This window comes from Hemitrygon akajei, chromosome 2 (assembly GCF_048418815.1).
Source record: "Hemitrygon akajei chromosome 2, sHemAka1.3, whole genome shotgun sequence".
Classification (NCBI taxonomy): Eukaryota; Metazoa; Chordata; class Chondrichthyes; order Myliobatiformes; family Dasyatidae; genus Hemitrygon; species Hemitrygon akajei.
In genome coordinates this window covers 66,953,306-66,971,387 of record NC_133125.1, presented here as the reverse complement: position 1 = coordinate 66,971,387, position 18,082 = coordinate 66,953,306, and the positions used below count along the sequence as shown (strand labels likewise).

At 40.5% G+C, this 18,082-nt stretch overlaps 1 protein-coding gene across 2 annotated transcripts in view; it reads right to left on the bottom strand.

The window, feature by feature from the left end:
* Positions 1–18,082, bottom strand: part of tnksa (tankyrase, TRF1-interacting ankyrin-related ADP-ribose polymerase a) — a 133,693-nt gene that overhangs the window by 14,655 nt on the left and 100,956 nt on the right. For both annotated transcript variants that reach the window (XM_073024327.1, XM_073024335.1), the window contains 6 exons: positions 17,800–18,034; positions 17,210–17,292; positions 16,994–17,114; positions 14,759–14,856; positions 9,169–9,243; positions 919–1,024 (listed from right to left, as the gene is read on the bottom strand). In XM_073024327.1, the coding sequence (XP_072880428.1) occupies positions 919–1,024; positions 9,169–9,243; positions 14,759–14,856; positions 16,994–17,114; positions 17,210–17,292; positions 17,800–18,034 (718 nt within the window). The remainder of the gene's footprint in view (positions 1–918; positions 1,025–9,168; positions 9,244–14,758; positions 14,857–16,993; positions 17,115–17,209; positions 17,293–17,799; positions 18,035–18,082) is intronic.

The window sequence follows — 18,082 nt, the reverse complement described above, 5'->3', positions numbered from 1 at the left end:
ATAACTGTAGTACAACTTCTTGTACTCAAATCCTCTAGCAGTACCATATGCCTTCTTGATTGCCAATTGCAACATCATATTTAACTGTCTGGTAACAATTTCCAATTTTCAACATTTCTTACATCCATTTAAAAGTATTCAGCACTTGTCTTCACTAGCTAAGATGGATAACTCATGTTTTCTCTCACCATGCACATCCGTGTTGGTTGCAAACTCATTGTGTGTTTGTATTCCCCTGAAGCAATTCTGTATCCTTAACATTACTCACATGTCATCAGCAAACTTTGAAAACTTGTACTTTATTCCCTTAGTCATATCACCGCTAATAGACTGAAAAGTTCTGGCATACATACAGACCCCTGTCGTATTCTGCTACTCACAGCTGCATACCTGAGAAAGACATTGTTTTCTAACTGTCAATCCATGCTGGTACGTTTTCTAACCTGGCTCAACAACCTTCTGTGTCAGACCTTGTGAAAATTCCAACGTACCACATCCACTGGTTCTGCATTTACTATTTTGAATACATTCTCACAGAACTCCAATAATCTACAGCTGCTCTGTTAAATCATGTTATTTAGGTGTTTCGATAGCACTTCCTTTATTAGAGGTGTAAGCAATTACAATCAGTTGAAGTGAAATGCTTTAAGACCTTTATGAACAGTAGAATAAAATGCAATGCTTTCTTCATTTTATCTTTTGGACTTTGAATTAATTAGTTGTTTTATATTGGTGTAAAACTGATGTTACATTTTGCATGCATCTAATTTGCATAAACTGGACTGAAGTAGCTTTACATGCTTTAAAGAAAACTGCAGAGTAAGCAATCAATATAAAAAGTGAACATTGCTGAATTGTGATTTTCCTTTACATTAAGCATGCAAACCCTATTTTACTTTAAAGCTTTCAAAGACTCACCATGAAAGAGCATCCTTTCATTGTGATGATTATGGTTTTCTTCTGCTACCTCCTTCTGCCGATGAATGAATCGCTCCCTAAGTTTCTTGTTCACAACTTTTTGGATCTGCAGAATATTTAAAAAATATCATGGTCCAAAATAGCAGAGCAACCTCTAATTAAACTAGATGACATAGCTCCATCCCTCACCCCAAATCAGTACACACTCCAGATGTAGCAGCAAAGGCCCAAACCACAAAAATTAAGAACCTTATCACAATAGAGGAAGCGTTCTTTTCAAATATGGTGTCTTTGACTACTCAGCTTTGGACCATGGGTGTCACAAGCAAAGTCAGTATTCACTGTCTACTTTTTGTGCAGTATGTTTTAGTTTTGAATCAAAGCAGCTTGGTATACCTTGGCACAGGCTAGGAAGCCAGTTAATTAACAACCATAGTCATGTGGGTTTGGAGTCACAATTAGGCTAGACCAGGCACTGAGAGTACTAATTCCCATAAACAAGATAGTAAACCAGTTTCACTTTTAATCATCAGCTTATTTCCAGTTTTTAGTTCCCTTAACTCAGCAAGAGAGGGGAGAACCAATTATAATGTTTCCGTACTTTGCCTTTTTGACACTAAAATAATTAAACTACTTTTGCATTGCTGTAGAATTGGCTGCAATGTTACTGGTTATCCACTGACAAGCAACAATTGCATGGTAAATTTGTTATTAACAGAAGGTGCCTGGTGTCCTCATGCACAAGTAACTTGTGCCCTGATATCTATGCACAAATCTGGTCAAAGCAATCTTGAACTTCTTAGAGGAAAGGAATATTTTGAAGATAGGTCAAAATAGAGTGAATGTTGTTTCACAGACAACATCTTTGTCTGTAAAACTCGAAGTTCAAATAAGATAAAAGCATATATTTAACCACTGTTTTTTTTTAAATTAACAAATAGAATGAGGAGGATCATACCAAAACCATGCCATGTATAGAGATGGTTTTGGATTACACTAAATTGTCTGAGTTTACTGCCATTGAGCAAGAAGTCTCCAAAATGGAATAAAAGGATAAATGGTCTCTCCACAAATTCTAATTCAATAAAAAGATGCAACAAAAATTAAAATGTGGCCAACAAAAAAAGTGAAAATGAAGCTTTTTCAGTGTGTAACATAAAGAATTTTATTTAAATCTGATTTGGGATAAAAAGAATTTTATTTAAATCTGATTTGGGATAAAAAGGTGAAGAAGACATTTACTGAGAGAAGAATCACTTTGGAAATCTTAAGTCAACAGCCAATCAAGTTATTTACCTCATGAAATATGGCCAATGTAAAGACTGAATAGGGAGAGCAGGTATTAACTTCAAAAAGACAACATGCTAACAGTGACAACCATGGAATTACTTTGGCAGTCAGTTAAACTAGTTTAACATACTTAAGCATTCAAAACATCCAAAGACCATTAAAATAAATATGCTATTATCAACTCAAACTATAAAAATTAAAACACTTAAATATTCACCAGATTTTCTAGTGCAACTTATTTAGGAAATTACAGGAAGTTAACCCTGCTGCTAAATGACAGACAACAATAAGTAGACCTTAATAACAAGTATACTGCATTGGAGATTTTTTGGAGGCGGGGGGTGTGGTTACCATGATAAAGCCTCAATGGCCACTTGCTGACACTGAAACTGGAACTGGCTCTGTGGCTCAGAAGGGAAAGGGGTAAAGGGAAGTGTGGTAGTAATCAGGGATTCAATGATTAGGGGAACAGACATGAGACTGTGGAAAAGAATAAGACTCCTATATCTTTTGCTGCCTCCTAGGTGAGACACGTCTCAGATCAAGTCTACAGCTTTAAGAGTGGTCCACATCAGAACCAAGGGTGACAAAACCAAGGGTGACAAGATCCTACAAAGTGAATTCAGGGAGTTAGGTAGTAAATTAAAAGACAGGGTGTTGATCTCAGGATTGCTACCCACGCCACATGCTACAGAATAAAGAAATGGAGAGATAGTGAGTCAGTGCAGTTTAACACAAGGCTGAGGAATATTGCAGAGGGGAGAGCTTCAGATTTCTGGATCACCGGGTTCTCTTCCACGGCAGGTGCAGCCAGTACAAACAGGACCGTTTGCACCTGAACTGGATGGGCAACAAATTCCTTGTGGAAAGGTTTGCTGGTGGTATTGGGCGGAGGGGGTTAAACTAGAATTGCAGGGGTTGGGAACCAGAGTGGCAAAGAAGTAGAGGTGTTAAACCTATAAGACAGAAATTGACTGACTGATGAGCATGGTGGGACTAATGTTTTGAGACGTGCATATTTCAATGCAAGGTCTATTGTAGATAAGGCAGATGAACTTAGATCATGGATCAGCAGATGGATTTCTGATGTTGTAGCTTTTAGTGAGATTACTTTTGTCAGGGACAGGCCTCACAGCTCAATATTCTGGGATTCTGATGTTTTAGACATTATATAGGACAAGGTAATAAAAAGGGAGGGCCACATTACTCATCAGAGAAAACATCAAGGTAGTGCTCAGAGGGCATACTGGAGGGCTTGTCTACAGATACAATATGGGTGGAAATAATGGATAAAAAGGGATGACCAAGTCAATGTGACCATATTGTAAGACCTCCCAATAGTAGGTGAGATTTAGAGGAACAAAGTAATAGATAACAAACAGTTGCAAGAATTCTAAAGTCGCTGTAGGTGATTTTAACTTTCCACATATTGACAAGTACACCCATACTGTAAAAGGATTGGATGGGACAGAGTTTGTCAAATGTGTTCATGAAAATTTTCTTCATCAGCATGTAGAGGTCTCAACTAGACAAAATGCTACACTGAAGCAACACACACAAAATGCTGGTGGAACACAGCAGGCCAGGCAGCATCTATAGGAAGAAGCACTGTTGACGTTTCGGGCTGAGACCCTTCGTCAGGACTAACTGAAAGGAAAGATAGTAAGAGATTTGAAAGTAGGAGGGGGAGGGGTGAAGCTGAGAGCTGGAAAGGTGATTGGCGAAAGTGATACAGAGCTGGAGAAGGGAAAGGATCATGGGACTGGAGGCCAAGGGAGAAAGAAAGGGGGAGGGGAGCACCAGAGGGTGATGGGCAGAAAGAGAGAAAAAATAAAGAGGGGGGAAAATAATGAAATATATCAGGGATAGGGTAAGAAGGGGAGGAGGGGCATTAACGGAAGTTTGATAAGTCAATGTTCATGCCATGAGGTTGGAGGCTACCCAGCCAGTATATAAGGTGTTGTTCCTCCAACCTGAGTGTGGATTCATCTCGACAGTAGAGGAGGCCATGGATAGACATATCAGAATGGGAATGGGACGTGGAATTAAAATGTGTGGCCACTGGGAGATCCTGCTTTCTCTGGTGGACAGAGCGTAGGTGTTCAGCGAAACGGTCTCCCAGTCTGCGTCGGGTCTCACCAATATACTTACTATATCTACTATAAGCCTACAAACTTTCACAGCTACCTGGACTATTCCTCTTCCCACCCTGTCTCTTGCAAAAATGCTATCCCCTTCTCGCAATTCCTCCGCCTCCGCTGCATCTGCTCTCAGGATGAGGCTTTTCATTCCAGGATAAAGGAGATGTCTTCCTTTTTTAAACAAAGGGGCTTCCCTTCTTCCACCATCAACTCTGCTCTCAAACGCATCTCTCCCATTTCCCGCACATCTGCCCTCAGCCCATTCGCCCACCACCCCACTCGAGATAGGGTTCCCCTTGTCCTCACCTACCACCCCACCAGCCTCCGGGTCCAACGTATAATTCTCCGTAACTTCCGCCACCTCCAACGGGATCCCACTACCAAGCACATCTTTCCCTCCCCCCCCTTTCTGCTTTCCGCAGGGATCGCTCCCTACGCGACTCCCTTGTCCATTCGTCCCCCCCATCCCTTCTCACTGATCTCCCTCCTGGCACTTATCCTTGTAAGCGGAACAAGTGCTACACCTGCCCTTACACTTCCTCCCTCACCACCATTCAGGGCCCCAGACAGTCCTTCCAACTGAGTCGGCTGGTGTGGTATACTGCGTCCGGTTCTCCCAGCGCAGCCTTTTATATATTGGTGAGACCCGACGCAGACTGGGAGACCGTTTCGCTGAACACCTACGCTCGGTCTGCCAGAGAAAGCAGGATCTCCCAGTGGCCACACATTTTAATTCCAGGTCCCATTCCCATTTTGATATGTCTATCCATAGCCTCCTCTACTGTCAAGATGAAGCCACACTCAGGTTGGAGGAACAACACCTTACATACCGGCTGGGTAGCCTCCAACCTGATGGCATGAACATTGACTTCTCTAACTTCTGTCAATGCCCCTCCTCCACTTCTTACCCCATCCCTGATATATTTCGTTTTTCTCCCCCCTCCTTTTTTTCCCTCTCTTTCTGCCCATCACCTTGCCTGTTCTCCATCTCCTCTGGTGCCTCCCTCCCTCCTTCTTTCTCCTTAGGCCTCCCATCCCATGATACTTTCCCTTCTCCAGCTCTGTATCCCTTTTGCCAATCGCCTTTCCGGCTCTCAGCTTCACCCCACCCCCTCCGGTCTTCTCCTATCATTTTGCATTTTCCCCTCCCCCTCCTACTTTCAAATCTCTTACTATCTTTCCTTTCAGTTAGTCCTGACGAAGGGTCTTGGCCCGAAACGTCAACAGTGCTTCTCCCTATAGATGCTGCCTGGCCTGCTGTGTTCCACCAGCATTTTGTGTGTGTTGCTTGAATTTCCAGCATCTGCAGATTTCCTTGAAAATGCGACACTTGGGGAAGAGTCTCCTCTTGGGGAAAGAGACAGAGCAGGCGCAAAGTGTATAGGGGGATACTTTGGAGCTAGTAATCACAATTCCATTAGTACGATAATTAGGAAGAAGGATAAGCCTGCTCTTTGAATTGACATTTGAATTGGATCCAAAATTGGAGTAAGTTCAATTTTGATGACTGGGATTTGGCAGGCACGGACTGGGACAGGCTATTTTCAGGCAAAGAGCTTCTTGGTAGGTGGGAGGCTTTTAAAAGCGAAATATTAAGTACAGAATCTTTATGTTCCCATTAGAATAAAAGGCAAGACTAACAGGTTTAGGGAACCTTGATTATTGAGGGCTATTGAGGGGCTTGAGTATAAGAAATGCAAGAGAACTTGAAAGAAATCAGGAAGGCTAAAAGACGCTGCAAGAAAAAGTTTGTGAACCCTTGGTAATTACTTGGTTTTCTGCATAAGTTACTCATAAAATGTGGTCTGATCTTCATCTAAGTCACAATAATAGACAAACGCAATCTGCCTAAACTAACAACACACAAATAATTGTATTTCTTCTCGTCAATACTGAGTACACCATTTAAACAATCACAGTCCAGATTTAAAAAATGAATGTGAACCTCTGGGGCAATGCCTTCTACAAAAGCTATTTGAAGTCAGATGCTCCAATCAATGAGATGAGACTGGAGGTGTGAGTTGTAAAGGTGCACTGCCCTATATATATATAAAAAATCAGGCTACTAACAGAGGCTGCTCATCTCAAGAAAGATCTGTTGATGTGCACCATGCGTCGATCAAAAAAAAATTCAGAGAACCTAAAATAGTTGTAGAGATGCATTTAGCCGGAAAAGGCTACAAAAGCATTTTGAAAGACCTGCGTGTTCATCAGTCCACAGTAAGAGAAACTGTCTACAAACAGAAGTTGTTCAGTACTGTTGCTACTCTCCCTAGGGTTATTAAATACAAGGATTCACATACTTTTTCTAGGCTGGACTGTGAAAGATTAAACAATGTGTTCAATAAAGACATGAAAAGTCCAATTGTGTGTGTGTGTGTAATTAGTTTAGGCAGATTGTATTTGTCTACTATTGTGACTTCAGTTCAGTTTCAACCACAACTGCAATGCAGTTAAAAAAAAATGAGACAACGTTCTCCAGAATGATATCACAAAAGCACACGACAAAACAGACTACACCAAAAAATCCACATAACGTTTGGCAATCCCCAAATCCAGAGTCCAGAGAGGCTGCTGCGTATTAATATTGCGCTACTGTCTTAGCGCATTCCTCAAAAAGGAGCTCCAAACCCACCAGACAAAACAAGACTACCCAGACACACCAAGTCAAGAGACCAGCCCTACCACCCAACAAACCAAAAACTAAAGCTACAAGACCTACACAAAACCACAGTTACATATAGTTATAGTTAACATATAGTCACAACAGTGCAGACAATACCATAATTGATTAAAAAAAAGACCATGTGCACAGTAAAGATAGTCCAAAGATGTTAAAAGACTATAAGTTCCAAAAAAACCACCACACAGTTTTCACAAGTCCTCAGGGTCCCGATAGACTCGTCATCTCATGCAGGCGGCAGAAGGGAGTACCCCCGCTATGGACTTCCACGGTGCCGGACCCAGCCTCGCAGACGCAGCACACAGTGAAAGGGCCCCGACCGCAGCAGACTCCGAGTCCATCGAACTTCCAAGCCTCCGACCATCCCCTCCGGCACAGCCTCTCTGAGCACTATTCTCTGCCGAGCGCACTATGACGCCCCTGTCAAATGCAACCGTCAACGCGACCCCGAGGACTGGGGGTCCTGTTCTTCTCAGCAGAGACCCAGACCTCACAACAGCAGCAGCAACGAAGTAGGCCTTCCTGGAGATTTTTAGATGTTCCTCTGCGCTGCCACATCTGTTTTTCATCAGATTAGGATTGTGCACGGCACCCCGCTTGACAAATAACAGATATCAACTCCGGAGAGGCTGCTGCAAACTGCGTCGCGGTGCCATCTTGGTCACTTAGATGAAGATCAGACCACATTTTATTGAGTAATTAATGCAGAAAGCCAGGTAACTGCAAAGGGTTCACAAACTTCTTCTTGCAACTGTACAAAGAAAAGGATGGCAAAGGACAAAATTGCTCCTCTTGAAGATGAGCGTGTTTGTTCATGGATGGATCCAAAAGAGCTGGGGGAGATCTTGAATGAACCTTTTGCATGTTTTTGCTCAGGAGGTAGACAGAGAGCTTAGAACTGAGGCAAAAGTAGTGAGGTCATGAACTATTTTTGGATTACAGAAGAGGAGAGGAGGTGCTAGCTGGCTTGAGGCAAGTTAGGGTGGATGTCCCCTTGGACCTTATTGAAGCCTAGTGCAGAAACTGTAAAACTATTCCTTGTAGCACGGGAGAATGAGAGATCTTATAGAGGCATACAATAGGGTGAATGCATGCAGGATTTTGCCTTCAGAATGGGTAAGACTAGAACTAGATGTCATAGGTTTAGGATTGAAGGTGAAATATTTGAGGCATCTGAGGGGAAACCATCACTCAAAGTGGTGTGAGCGTGGAACAAACCGATGGCAGAAGTGGTAGAAGCCGGTTCAACTGCAACATTTAAGAGTTTGTAAAAATACATGAATGGGAGGGGTTTGTAGGGATGTGCTCTTGGTGAAGGTAGATGGACTAGGCAGAAAATCATGATGGCATGGACCAGTTGGACCATATGCTCTGTTTTTATGCAGTAGTATTTTATGACAAGTAGTTCACAGCAGGTTCAGGATTTTAAGCTCACACAAGCTTTTTTTGTTGAGAGTCCCAGACTTTTCCATCTGAAGTCTCACTGGGATGTGAGCTAAAATAAAAAAAATTGAACAAAATAATGCATACAACTCTTAGGAGGCAGATCAATATCCCACTACCACAATGTAATGGATGTTGCTGGGAAGGTCAGTACTTATTGTAGAGACAAAAAAACAAAAATATTGTAGATGCACTCAGCAAATTAGGCAGCCTCTACAATGAAGTTAATGCTGCAGATTGAACTTGCCACATCAAAAGCTTTTATTTTATTTTAGCATTTATTATCCTTCCCTAACTGCTTTTGAACAATTTAGACAGCAAGACGATTTCAAAGGATAGTTAATTAATCATGAATGAGAGATAAATTGCATTTATGCCAGATCAGATAAAGGCGGCAGATTTCTTTCCTTGAAGAGTATTTTATGACAATGATCAGCATTACTAATATACTCTAAATTTAATTTAAATTTTCCTTCTACAGAGTTAATGGCCTAAGCATCTGGTCACTACTCCAGGAACTTTATGTAATACTGTCTCTGCAGTAAGCGCAAGGAGAGAAATCAATTACACACACCAATGTCATAAAATAACTCACTTTCATTTAAACTGTATTTTAGTCAAAGTTGGCATAAATCAAATCTGAAATAATCATTTTAAAATACTGAATGTTAAAATATTCTAGCAGTTTCTTACCTTAATGATATGGTATCTATTAAAAATTCCACCGGCCGTCCCACCATCTCTGTGTTCTCGGATGGTACTCTGCATCTAAATAACAATATCTTTGTTAGTGTCTCTTCCTGTAACTGGACCAGACACTGAAATAAAGACACTCAGCCCAATGACCTGAGAACATAGGGCAAGTATACCGATTCTTATAAGAACTATCAGCCTCTGAATATCACGTTTCACAGCCAATGAAGTACTAGGAACTGCAGTTATGCTATACCTCACTGAAATGTTAAATTAACTTCAATAAGTTGATGTATTAGCTATAGTGACAATAACTTACTTCCTTCTTATTATTAAATACATTCCAAAGGTTGACTATAGAAACACAGAAAACATACAGCATAATACAGGCCCTTTGGCCCACAAAGCTGTGCCGAACATGTCCCTATCTTAGAACTACGTAGGCTTTACCCATAACCCTGTATTTTTCTAAGCTCCATGTAGCCATCCAGGAGTCTCTTAAAAGACCCTATTGTTTCCACCTCCACCACTGGCAGCCCATTCCATGCACTCACCACTCTCTGTATATAAAAAAAAACTTAGCTCTGACATCTCCTCTGTACCTACTTCCAAGTACCTTAAAACTATGCCCTCTTGTGCTAGCTATTTCAGCCCTGGGGAAAAGCCTCACATAATCACACGATTAATGCCACTCATTATCTTGTACACCTCTATCAAGTCACCTCTCATCCTCCGTCACTCCAAGGAGAAAAGGCCGAGTTCACTGAACCTATTCTCAGAAGGCATGCTCCCCAATCCAGGCAACATCCTTGTAAATCTCCTCTGTACCCTTTCTATGGTTTCCACATCCTTCCTGTAGTGAGGCGACCAGAATTGAGCACAGTGGGGTCTGACCAGGGTCCTATATACCTGCAACAATACCTCTTGGCTCTTAAACCCAATCCTATGATTGATGAAGGCCAATACACCATATGCCTTCTTAACCATAGAGTCAACCTGTGCAGCAGTTTTGAGTGTCCTATGGACTCAGACTCCAAGATCCCTCTGATCCTCCACACTGCCAAGAATCTTACCATTAATACTATATTCTGCACAATGCTATGTAGCCCAACATGTCACAACCTACCATTATACAAAATTATTAATTATGAAATGATTAATTGATGACATAAGGTATGATTTGTAGCAAACACATTTACATTTAAAATGAAAAAATATGGAGAATTCAGTAGTATCTACTAACAATACAGAATCTAAAACAAGAGGGCTTTTTAAATGTGCATGTGTCTCCCAAAAGTCCAATAAATTTATCTCTCTCTCTCTCTTCTTGGACAACATTGGTGGCATGGAGAGGGGAGACTTGCAGCTTGGGCAACTGCTGGTCTTCCATAAAAAAAATCTTGCCCAGGCTTGCACCCTGGAAACTTTCCCTCTTTTCAACCCTATGCCTCTAACTGATGAAGCCTAAAATTGCATGTATATATAGATAGTTGCTGGGTTACATGAAGATTCTGATCCTGGCAACTGTCTATAGGTCAATTTCTCTACAAGATCAAAATATCCATTTTAATCTTCCTCTACATTCTCTTGCTATTATTCTTTCATTGAATAACTACCCTAACACTACCCGTAATTAAACTAATAGAGTATACGTTATGGTGTACCCAATCATTAATGAACAATGTTTCAATATTGTTAGTAAATTGAGAAACGCTTTAAAAAATGCATGGGAGAATTTGGTTAAAGTCAGGTCATACATAATCCAGGGAAACACTGTACTACTCTCTCAAGTTACATTGCCACCTCACTGATTTGTGCACTCTTACCTCATGCCCTTCTGTCCTTACACCCCATTTAAACATAAACCATTCTTTCTAAACTCTATTGTTCCCAGCAAAATGCATTACCACATACTTTGCAGCATTAAAATCCATTTGCCATGTGTTTGTCTGTAACTTACCATGATCCATCACTATCCTCTTCACAATATTGTCAAGCACGGTGTCAATTACAAGCCTAGAAATTATGCCATGCACCTCCCTCTTCGACTCCAAGTCATTAATACAGAACAGACAGAGCAATGACCATGACCCTCTGGGAAAGCCACTATTCATCTTCCATCATTTTGAAAAGCAACCATTTGCCACAACCTTATTGTCTGTTACTCAGTCAATTTTATATGCACTTTGCCGATGTACCTTTATTGATAAGCCTATAGATTTCCATTTTCTCAAGTTTTCTGGAAGTCAAATTAGACATCAATTGAAATACCCTCCATATCTATTATCTCATTAAGTATTATCAAATACAAGTAAAAGTTTGTGAACCATTGCAATTACATATTTTGCATGAATTACTCACAAAATGTAGTCTGATCTTCATCACAATATCAGACAAACACAATCTCCCTAAACTAGTAACACACAAACAATTGTACTTATCATGTCTTTACTGAACACACTGTTTAATCATTCCCTTTCCAGGAAAAAGTGCGTGAATCCTTGTATTTAATAACTGGTAGAACCTCCTTTAACACCAATAACCTCCACCAAACGATTCCTGTAGCTGCTGATCAGACTTGTACAATGGAGAGGAGGAAATTTAGACCATTCCTCCATACAAAACTGTTTCAGTTCATCAATATTTCTGGGATACCTTGCACGAACAGCCCTCTTAACATCATGCTACAGCATCTCGATTGAGTTAAGGCCATTTGAAAACATAATTTTTCTTCTTTTTAAATCATTGTTGTTGATTTATACTTGTGTAACACCTAACCAACAGGCTGGTATATGTCTAGGGGAAAAGGAGATCCAGCCACACACCAACCCCACCTCCCGTACACGCAGGTGCTGTGAGAATGAAGTTTATGCCTCGCGCCCGCACACAGTATCAAATTCACACCAGATACCGTTATGAAATACACTTTAAAGAGTTTACTAAAACTAAAAGAGTACTAGGCAATACAATATATATGAAAGGAAAGAAAAAAACAAAAGGCGCCAACTCATCAAAGTTCAGTCAGTTTAGTGCACATCGTTGGAGCTCAACCATCAAACCATTCGACCCCTCGTCGCTTGCCTCCGACCTCCACGTCTTCGCACCTGGGACCACCCCTGGTGGTCAACCAAGCAGTGCAGCGCACGTCTACCTTCCTCGGCGTCTTCCTCTCGACTCTCCTCAAAAGACCGCGAACCACCCCCCCCCCCCCAAAGTTCCCAGCCTCACAAGACAAAATAACATTCCCCATTGGTTAACAAATGAATACAATCCCCATATCAGCAAGTCCAAAGCTAAACAACTGCGAGAGAAACATTTATCAGACAAAGAAGCATTCCTACTCTTAACAAACCAAAGAAGCCATTTTGAGTGACATACACAGGACATTATACACTTGCATTTCAGATCAATGTCTTGTTGAATCATTCAACTTCTATTAAGCTTCAAGCGACGAACTGTTACCCTGACATTCTCCTGTAAAATATCTTAAGACAATTTTGAATTCATTATTCCCTTAATGATTGTGATCTGTCCAGGTCCTGAGGCAGCGAAACAGCCCCAAACCATGATGCTTCCTCCACCAGGATTCACAGTTGGGATGAGGTTTTGCTGTTGGCATGCAGTGCCATTTTTCCTTCAAGCACAGTGGTGTGCACTTCTGCCAAAAAGTTCAACTTTTGTCTCATCTGTCCACAGAACACTGTCCCAGAAGTGTTGTGCAACATCCAGCTGGCCTTCTGCAAACTTGAGATGGGCAGCATTTTTTTTTGAGAGCAGTGGTTTCCTTCGTGGTATCCCTCCACGAACACAATTTTTGTTCAGTGTTTTTCTTATAGTGGACACATGAGCAGAGACTTTAGCAAGTTTTAGAGATTTCTGCAGGTCTTTTGCTGCTACCCTTGGGTTCTTTTTCACCTCCTTCAGCATTAAGTGCTGTGCTCTTGGTGTAATCTTTGCAGGACAGCCATTCCTAGGGAGAGTAGCAACAGTATTGAATTTCTTCCATTTGTAGACAGTTTCTCTTACAGTGGATCGATGAACATCAGGTCTTTCAAAATACTTCTGTAGCTTTTTCCAGCTTCACGCATCTCTACAATTCTTCATTTAAGGTCCTCTGAAAGCTGTTTTTGATCAAGGTATTGTGCACATACACAGATCTTCCTTGAGAAAAACAGGCTCTGTCAGTAACCTGACTTTGTGTCTTTGTTATAGGGCAAGGCACTTCTACAACCAACAGCTCCAATCTCATCTCCTGATTGGAACATTTTACTTCAGACAGCTTTTGTAGAAGGCCTTATCCTAGTGTAAATGGTGTACTCAGTATTGTCGAGAAGTACAGTTGTTTGTGTTATTAACTTAGGCAGATTGTGTATGTCTACTATTGTGACCTACATGAAGATCACACTGCATTTTATGAGTAATTCATGCAGAAAATCAGGTAATTGCAAAGGGTTCACAAACATTTTCTTGCACTGTATATACTTTACAACCTGGTTTCCCTTCTTAATTAATCTATTTTCCTCCAGATGTCTACTAATCCTGTCCCAGATCAATATTACTAAAAGCTATTTCATTACCAAGGCTAAACTGAGATTAGCTTGTAGTTATTCAGTTTATTTTATCATATTTTTGAATGAGGGTTTAATATTTGCTTCTCTCCAGCCCTCTGGTGTCACCTCATATCCAAAGAAAAGATTATATTGACTGTATTGGCAAATACCTTTTTTTGCTCATCTCAAAAGTCCCATGATGCCCCAGTCCTATTAACTGCCTACTTCAAGTTCAGACAACTCTTCCAACATCCCATTGCAATAATGTTTTTTTGTATAGTACATCAACTATTGCACTCTTCACCATACTTTGAAAGAATCCTCTTCTCTGATGAGGACAATTGCAAAGTATTCAAAATGGCCTCAACATTCATGTGCAAATTTCCATTTCTTGTTAAGTCTAGTCCTCCTGTTTATATTCCTACAAAATATAAGTGGTCATCCATTTGTGTTGAAGCCCTTTTTTAAAAAAATATATGCCCTCTCTGACTTTCTTTACTTTTTTCTCTGATTCTCATTAGTATTTGCAACCTGACATTTGTCAAAAGGCAGCTCCCCACACCACTGTCACCCTCTGTTGTCATCCAGGAAGCTCAGGATTTCCTTGCTTTTCCTTTGCCTGTCATGGACTTTGTCTCAACTGTACCAGAGCCACCCCTTTCTTCTATAACTGTTATGTCTATCAATTGTAACTCACACCCATTGAAATTAAACTTCCACAATTATTTTTACTTTGGATTGCTTATTCTGCTTTCTGATAGCTAAACCATCTCCCATACTGTATGTCCCACTCATTTTCTAGGACTAGATGTAGCACTGGTTCCTTGTTTATTAGATCAATAACACACAGTTCTGGAAAACTATCTTGATTACAGTTTAGAACCTTCACCCTCTCTATCTTAACACTATTGCTTGCACAGCTGAGGTTTAAGCAGTTGGATAATCAAGAGACAGACCTATTTAAAAATGAAACTCCAGAACATGCATAAATGTTGTTGAAGCAAAGGATGATTTTTTTTCAAATGCAAAAGATAAAATACCTCTTCCTCCACAGACTGATATTCTTTGTCATCAGGTGCAAGATCAATAAGAATGGTTCCTTGGCTGGCACAATGGAAAGTCAAGTAAGGATTTGTACCTGGGAAGAGGGTATTCAACATTAAATTTTGCAAAAAAACAATGATCCTAAAGAGAGACAAAGGGAGCATTGTGGAAAGATGATTGTAGCAGAAGGGGTGTGCAGGGGCACAGCGTTGCTGCAATGTACTTAAGGCAGAATATATTATATAGAATAAGCAAGTTCATTCATTAATTCATACATGAATATTAAACTACAGTGATGTAATATATAAAGCATCTGAAGAAAAACAACTAAAAGGACATCAATAACCTACTTATCCATTCTAATATAAAGCCACACACAAGCAATTAAAATTACAGGGGCTTTCTCTTGAAATCAAAGCTTGAAAAATGTTCATTGGAAACAAAGCTGAACAATTGTGCACAGAGCACGTCATTATTTTGCAACAAGGATTAAACAATAATCCATAGGTATCTCAAATTAAGGCAAAAATATTGTTTACTTTCAAAAATTGATGACTAGAAATTCTTTGGGAGGGGTCTTGAATGACACGAATTCACACAGAAATTAAAACACCTTTCTACAGATAGGTAGCATTGTGTGTGGCTAATCTTGTATTCTTATAGAACAAAGAAATTTACAGCACATTACAGGTCCTCTAGCCCACAATGTTGTGCCGACCATGTAACCTACTCTAAAAACTGCCTAGAGTTTCCCTAGCACAATGCCCTGTAGTTTTCTAAGCTCCATGAACCTATTTAAGAGGCTCTTAAATGACCCTATTGTATCTGTATTCCACCCACCCACCACGCTCTGTGTGAAAAGCTTAATTCTGACATCACCTCGGTACCTATTTCCAAGCACCTTAAACCTGGATCGCTTTGTGTCAGCCACTTCAGCCCTGGGGGAAAAACCTCTGGCTATCGACACAATCAATGACTCTCATCACCTTATACACTTCTATCAGGTCATCTCTCATCCTCCGTCGCTCCAAGAGAAAAGGCCAAGTTCACTCAACCTCTTCTCATAACATACACCCTTGTAAATCTCCTCTGCCATCTCTCTCTATATATCCACATTCCTCTTGTAGTGAGGTGACCAGAACTGAACACAGTACTCAAGGGGGATCTGAACAAGGTCTTATATAGCTGTAACATTACCTCATGGCTCATGAATTAAATCCCACAGTTAATGTAAGCCAAGACACTATATGCTTTCTTAACAACACTGTCAACCTATGCAGCAGCTTTGAGTGTCCTAAGGACATGGACCCCAAGATCTCTCAGATCCACCAACTGCCAAGAGTCTCACCATTAATATTCTATTCTATCTTCAAATTTGATCTACCAAAATAAACCACTTCACACTTATCTAGGTTGAAGTCCCTCTGCCACTTATCAGCCCAATTCCACAAGCTATTGATGTCCCACTGTAACCTCTGACAATCCTCCAGACTATCCACAACACCCCAACCTTTGTGCTATCAGCAAACTTACTAACCCACCCTCCTACTTTTTCATCCATGACATATATAAAAATCACAAAGAGGGGTCCCAGAACAGATCCCTGAGGAACATCACTGGTCACCAACCTGCATGAAGAATACAAACCATCTACAGCCACCCTTTGCCATCTGTGGGCAAGCCAGTTCTGGATCCACAAAGCAAGGGTTTCCTTGGATCCTATGCCTCTTTACTTTCTGAAGGATCCTTGTATGGGGAACCTTATCAAATGCCTCACTATCTATGCAGAATTCCATGTAAATGTTCCTTGAACATTTGCCACATTCCTGCCTTGCATTTCCCTGAGAAGATCTGCTCCCAATTTTTTGCTCCCAAGTTCCTGCTTAATAGCATATTTCCACCTACCCCAATTAAATGTTTTCCTAAATTGTCTACCTGACCAGGTTAATTTCCCAATACTAGATCAAGTAAACCCTCTCCTTTAGTTAGCATTAAACAAACTGCTCACGAGTCAAATAATATAAACAAATATGAAATTAGACCTATATTTTTATACCTAAAATACTTGTTCAAAACAAGGTTCAGCTCACTGCTACCCAATAAGCTATTCTACATTAAGATGAGATTTCTAGCTTAATCAATTTTCTTCACTTTAAAACTTATGCCATCTTAAAATCCAACAGCATCCTTGCTTTCAGTGAAAAATAAGCTAACAATGTACAACAGCTTACCTTGTTGTCCCCCGAGCAGTCGTTCAACACCCTTGATTAATTTGTGACGGTGCCCGTAGGCATTAATTCCAATTTCTTTAAGCTCTTCATGTCCCATGTCAGCCAACACATCCAAAGTAATCTAGAAATTAAAATTTGTCAAGTTCCAGAATTTAGAAAATATTCAAATTCTAAATACTCTTTTCAAGCAATAAAAGATTTATTTTTTTCACCCACCTGTTCCCTTTCAAAAATATCTCGCAGGTGTTCCAAGCCTAGACTTTTAAGGAATTGGTTTATGTTCATATCAAGAACAGTAACTGGTGGGAAAAGACAATTTTTTATGTTTCACCTTTATATTACATTAAAATGAAAATAGATCTGCATTACCATAATGGCACATGAGATAAATGCTGCTGCCACAAAACTCCAGTGACTTGGGTACAACACCTTCTCCCTCTGACCATGTGGATTTCTTCCAATTGCTCTGGTTTCCTCTCACATTACAAAATTATGATTACTTTGTCCCTCCTTAGCCGAATCTACTTATCACTTGCCAGTTCTTAGCCCCCCCTCCCCCTCACTGGCTACCTGTCCTCTACTTTCAGTCCAGATGAAAGGGTGTGACCCAAAAACCAAATGTCCATGTTCCTCCACGCAATGCATCTAGTATCAACTTAAAACCTGAAAGATTGTAATGTACTCCCATCATTCAAACAGAAGTTGAGATATCTAAGTAAACATTTTAAAACTATTCCTCAAGACCAATACATTAGGAATTCTGCCCACAACCAGCATAATTAGAAGAGTTGCTTCAGTCAGCCTACCTTCTCCTTCTTTCCTGTCAGTGCCAGTAGCTCCATCAGCCGCACCCGACCCACTGCCAGACAATTCTGCAAGTGGGCCACTCAGGTTATCTATACTGCTAGCAGCAGACAAGCAAGAAGGGGTTGAGGCTGGAGAGATCACTGCTGCACTAACAACAGTTGCCTGAGGCTTAAAACAACTTGGGAGGGCTTCTGGTGGCATTGCATCGATAAGCAAGGCCCTGATGTCATCAGCCTGAAATGGAAAAAAAACATGAGTAGCTTCTTAAATTGTAAACAGACT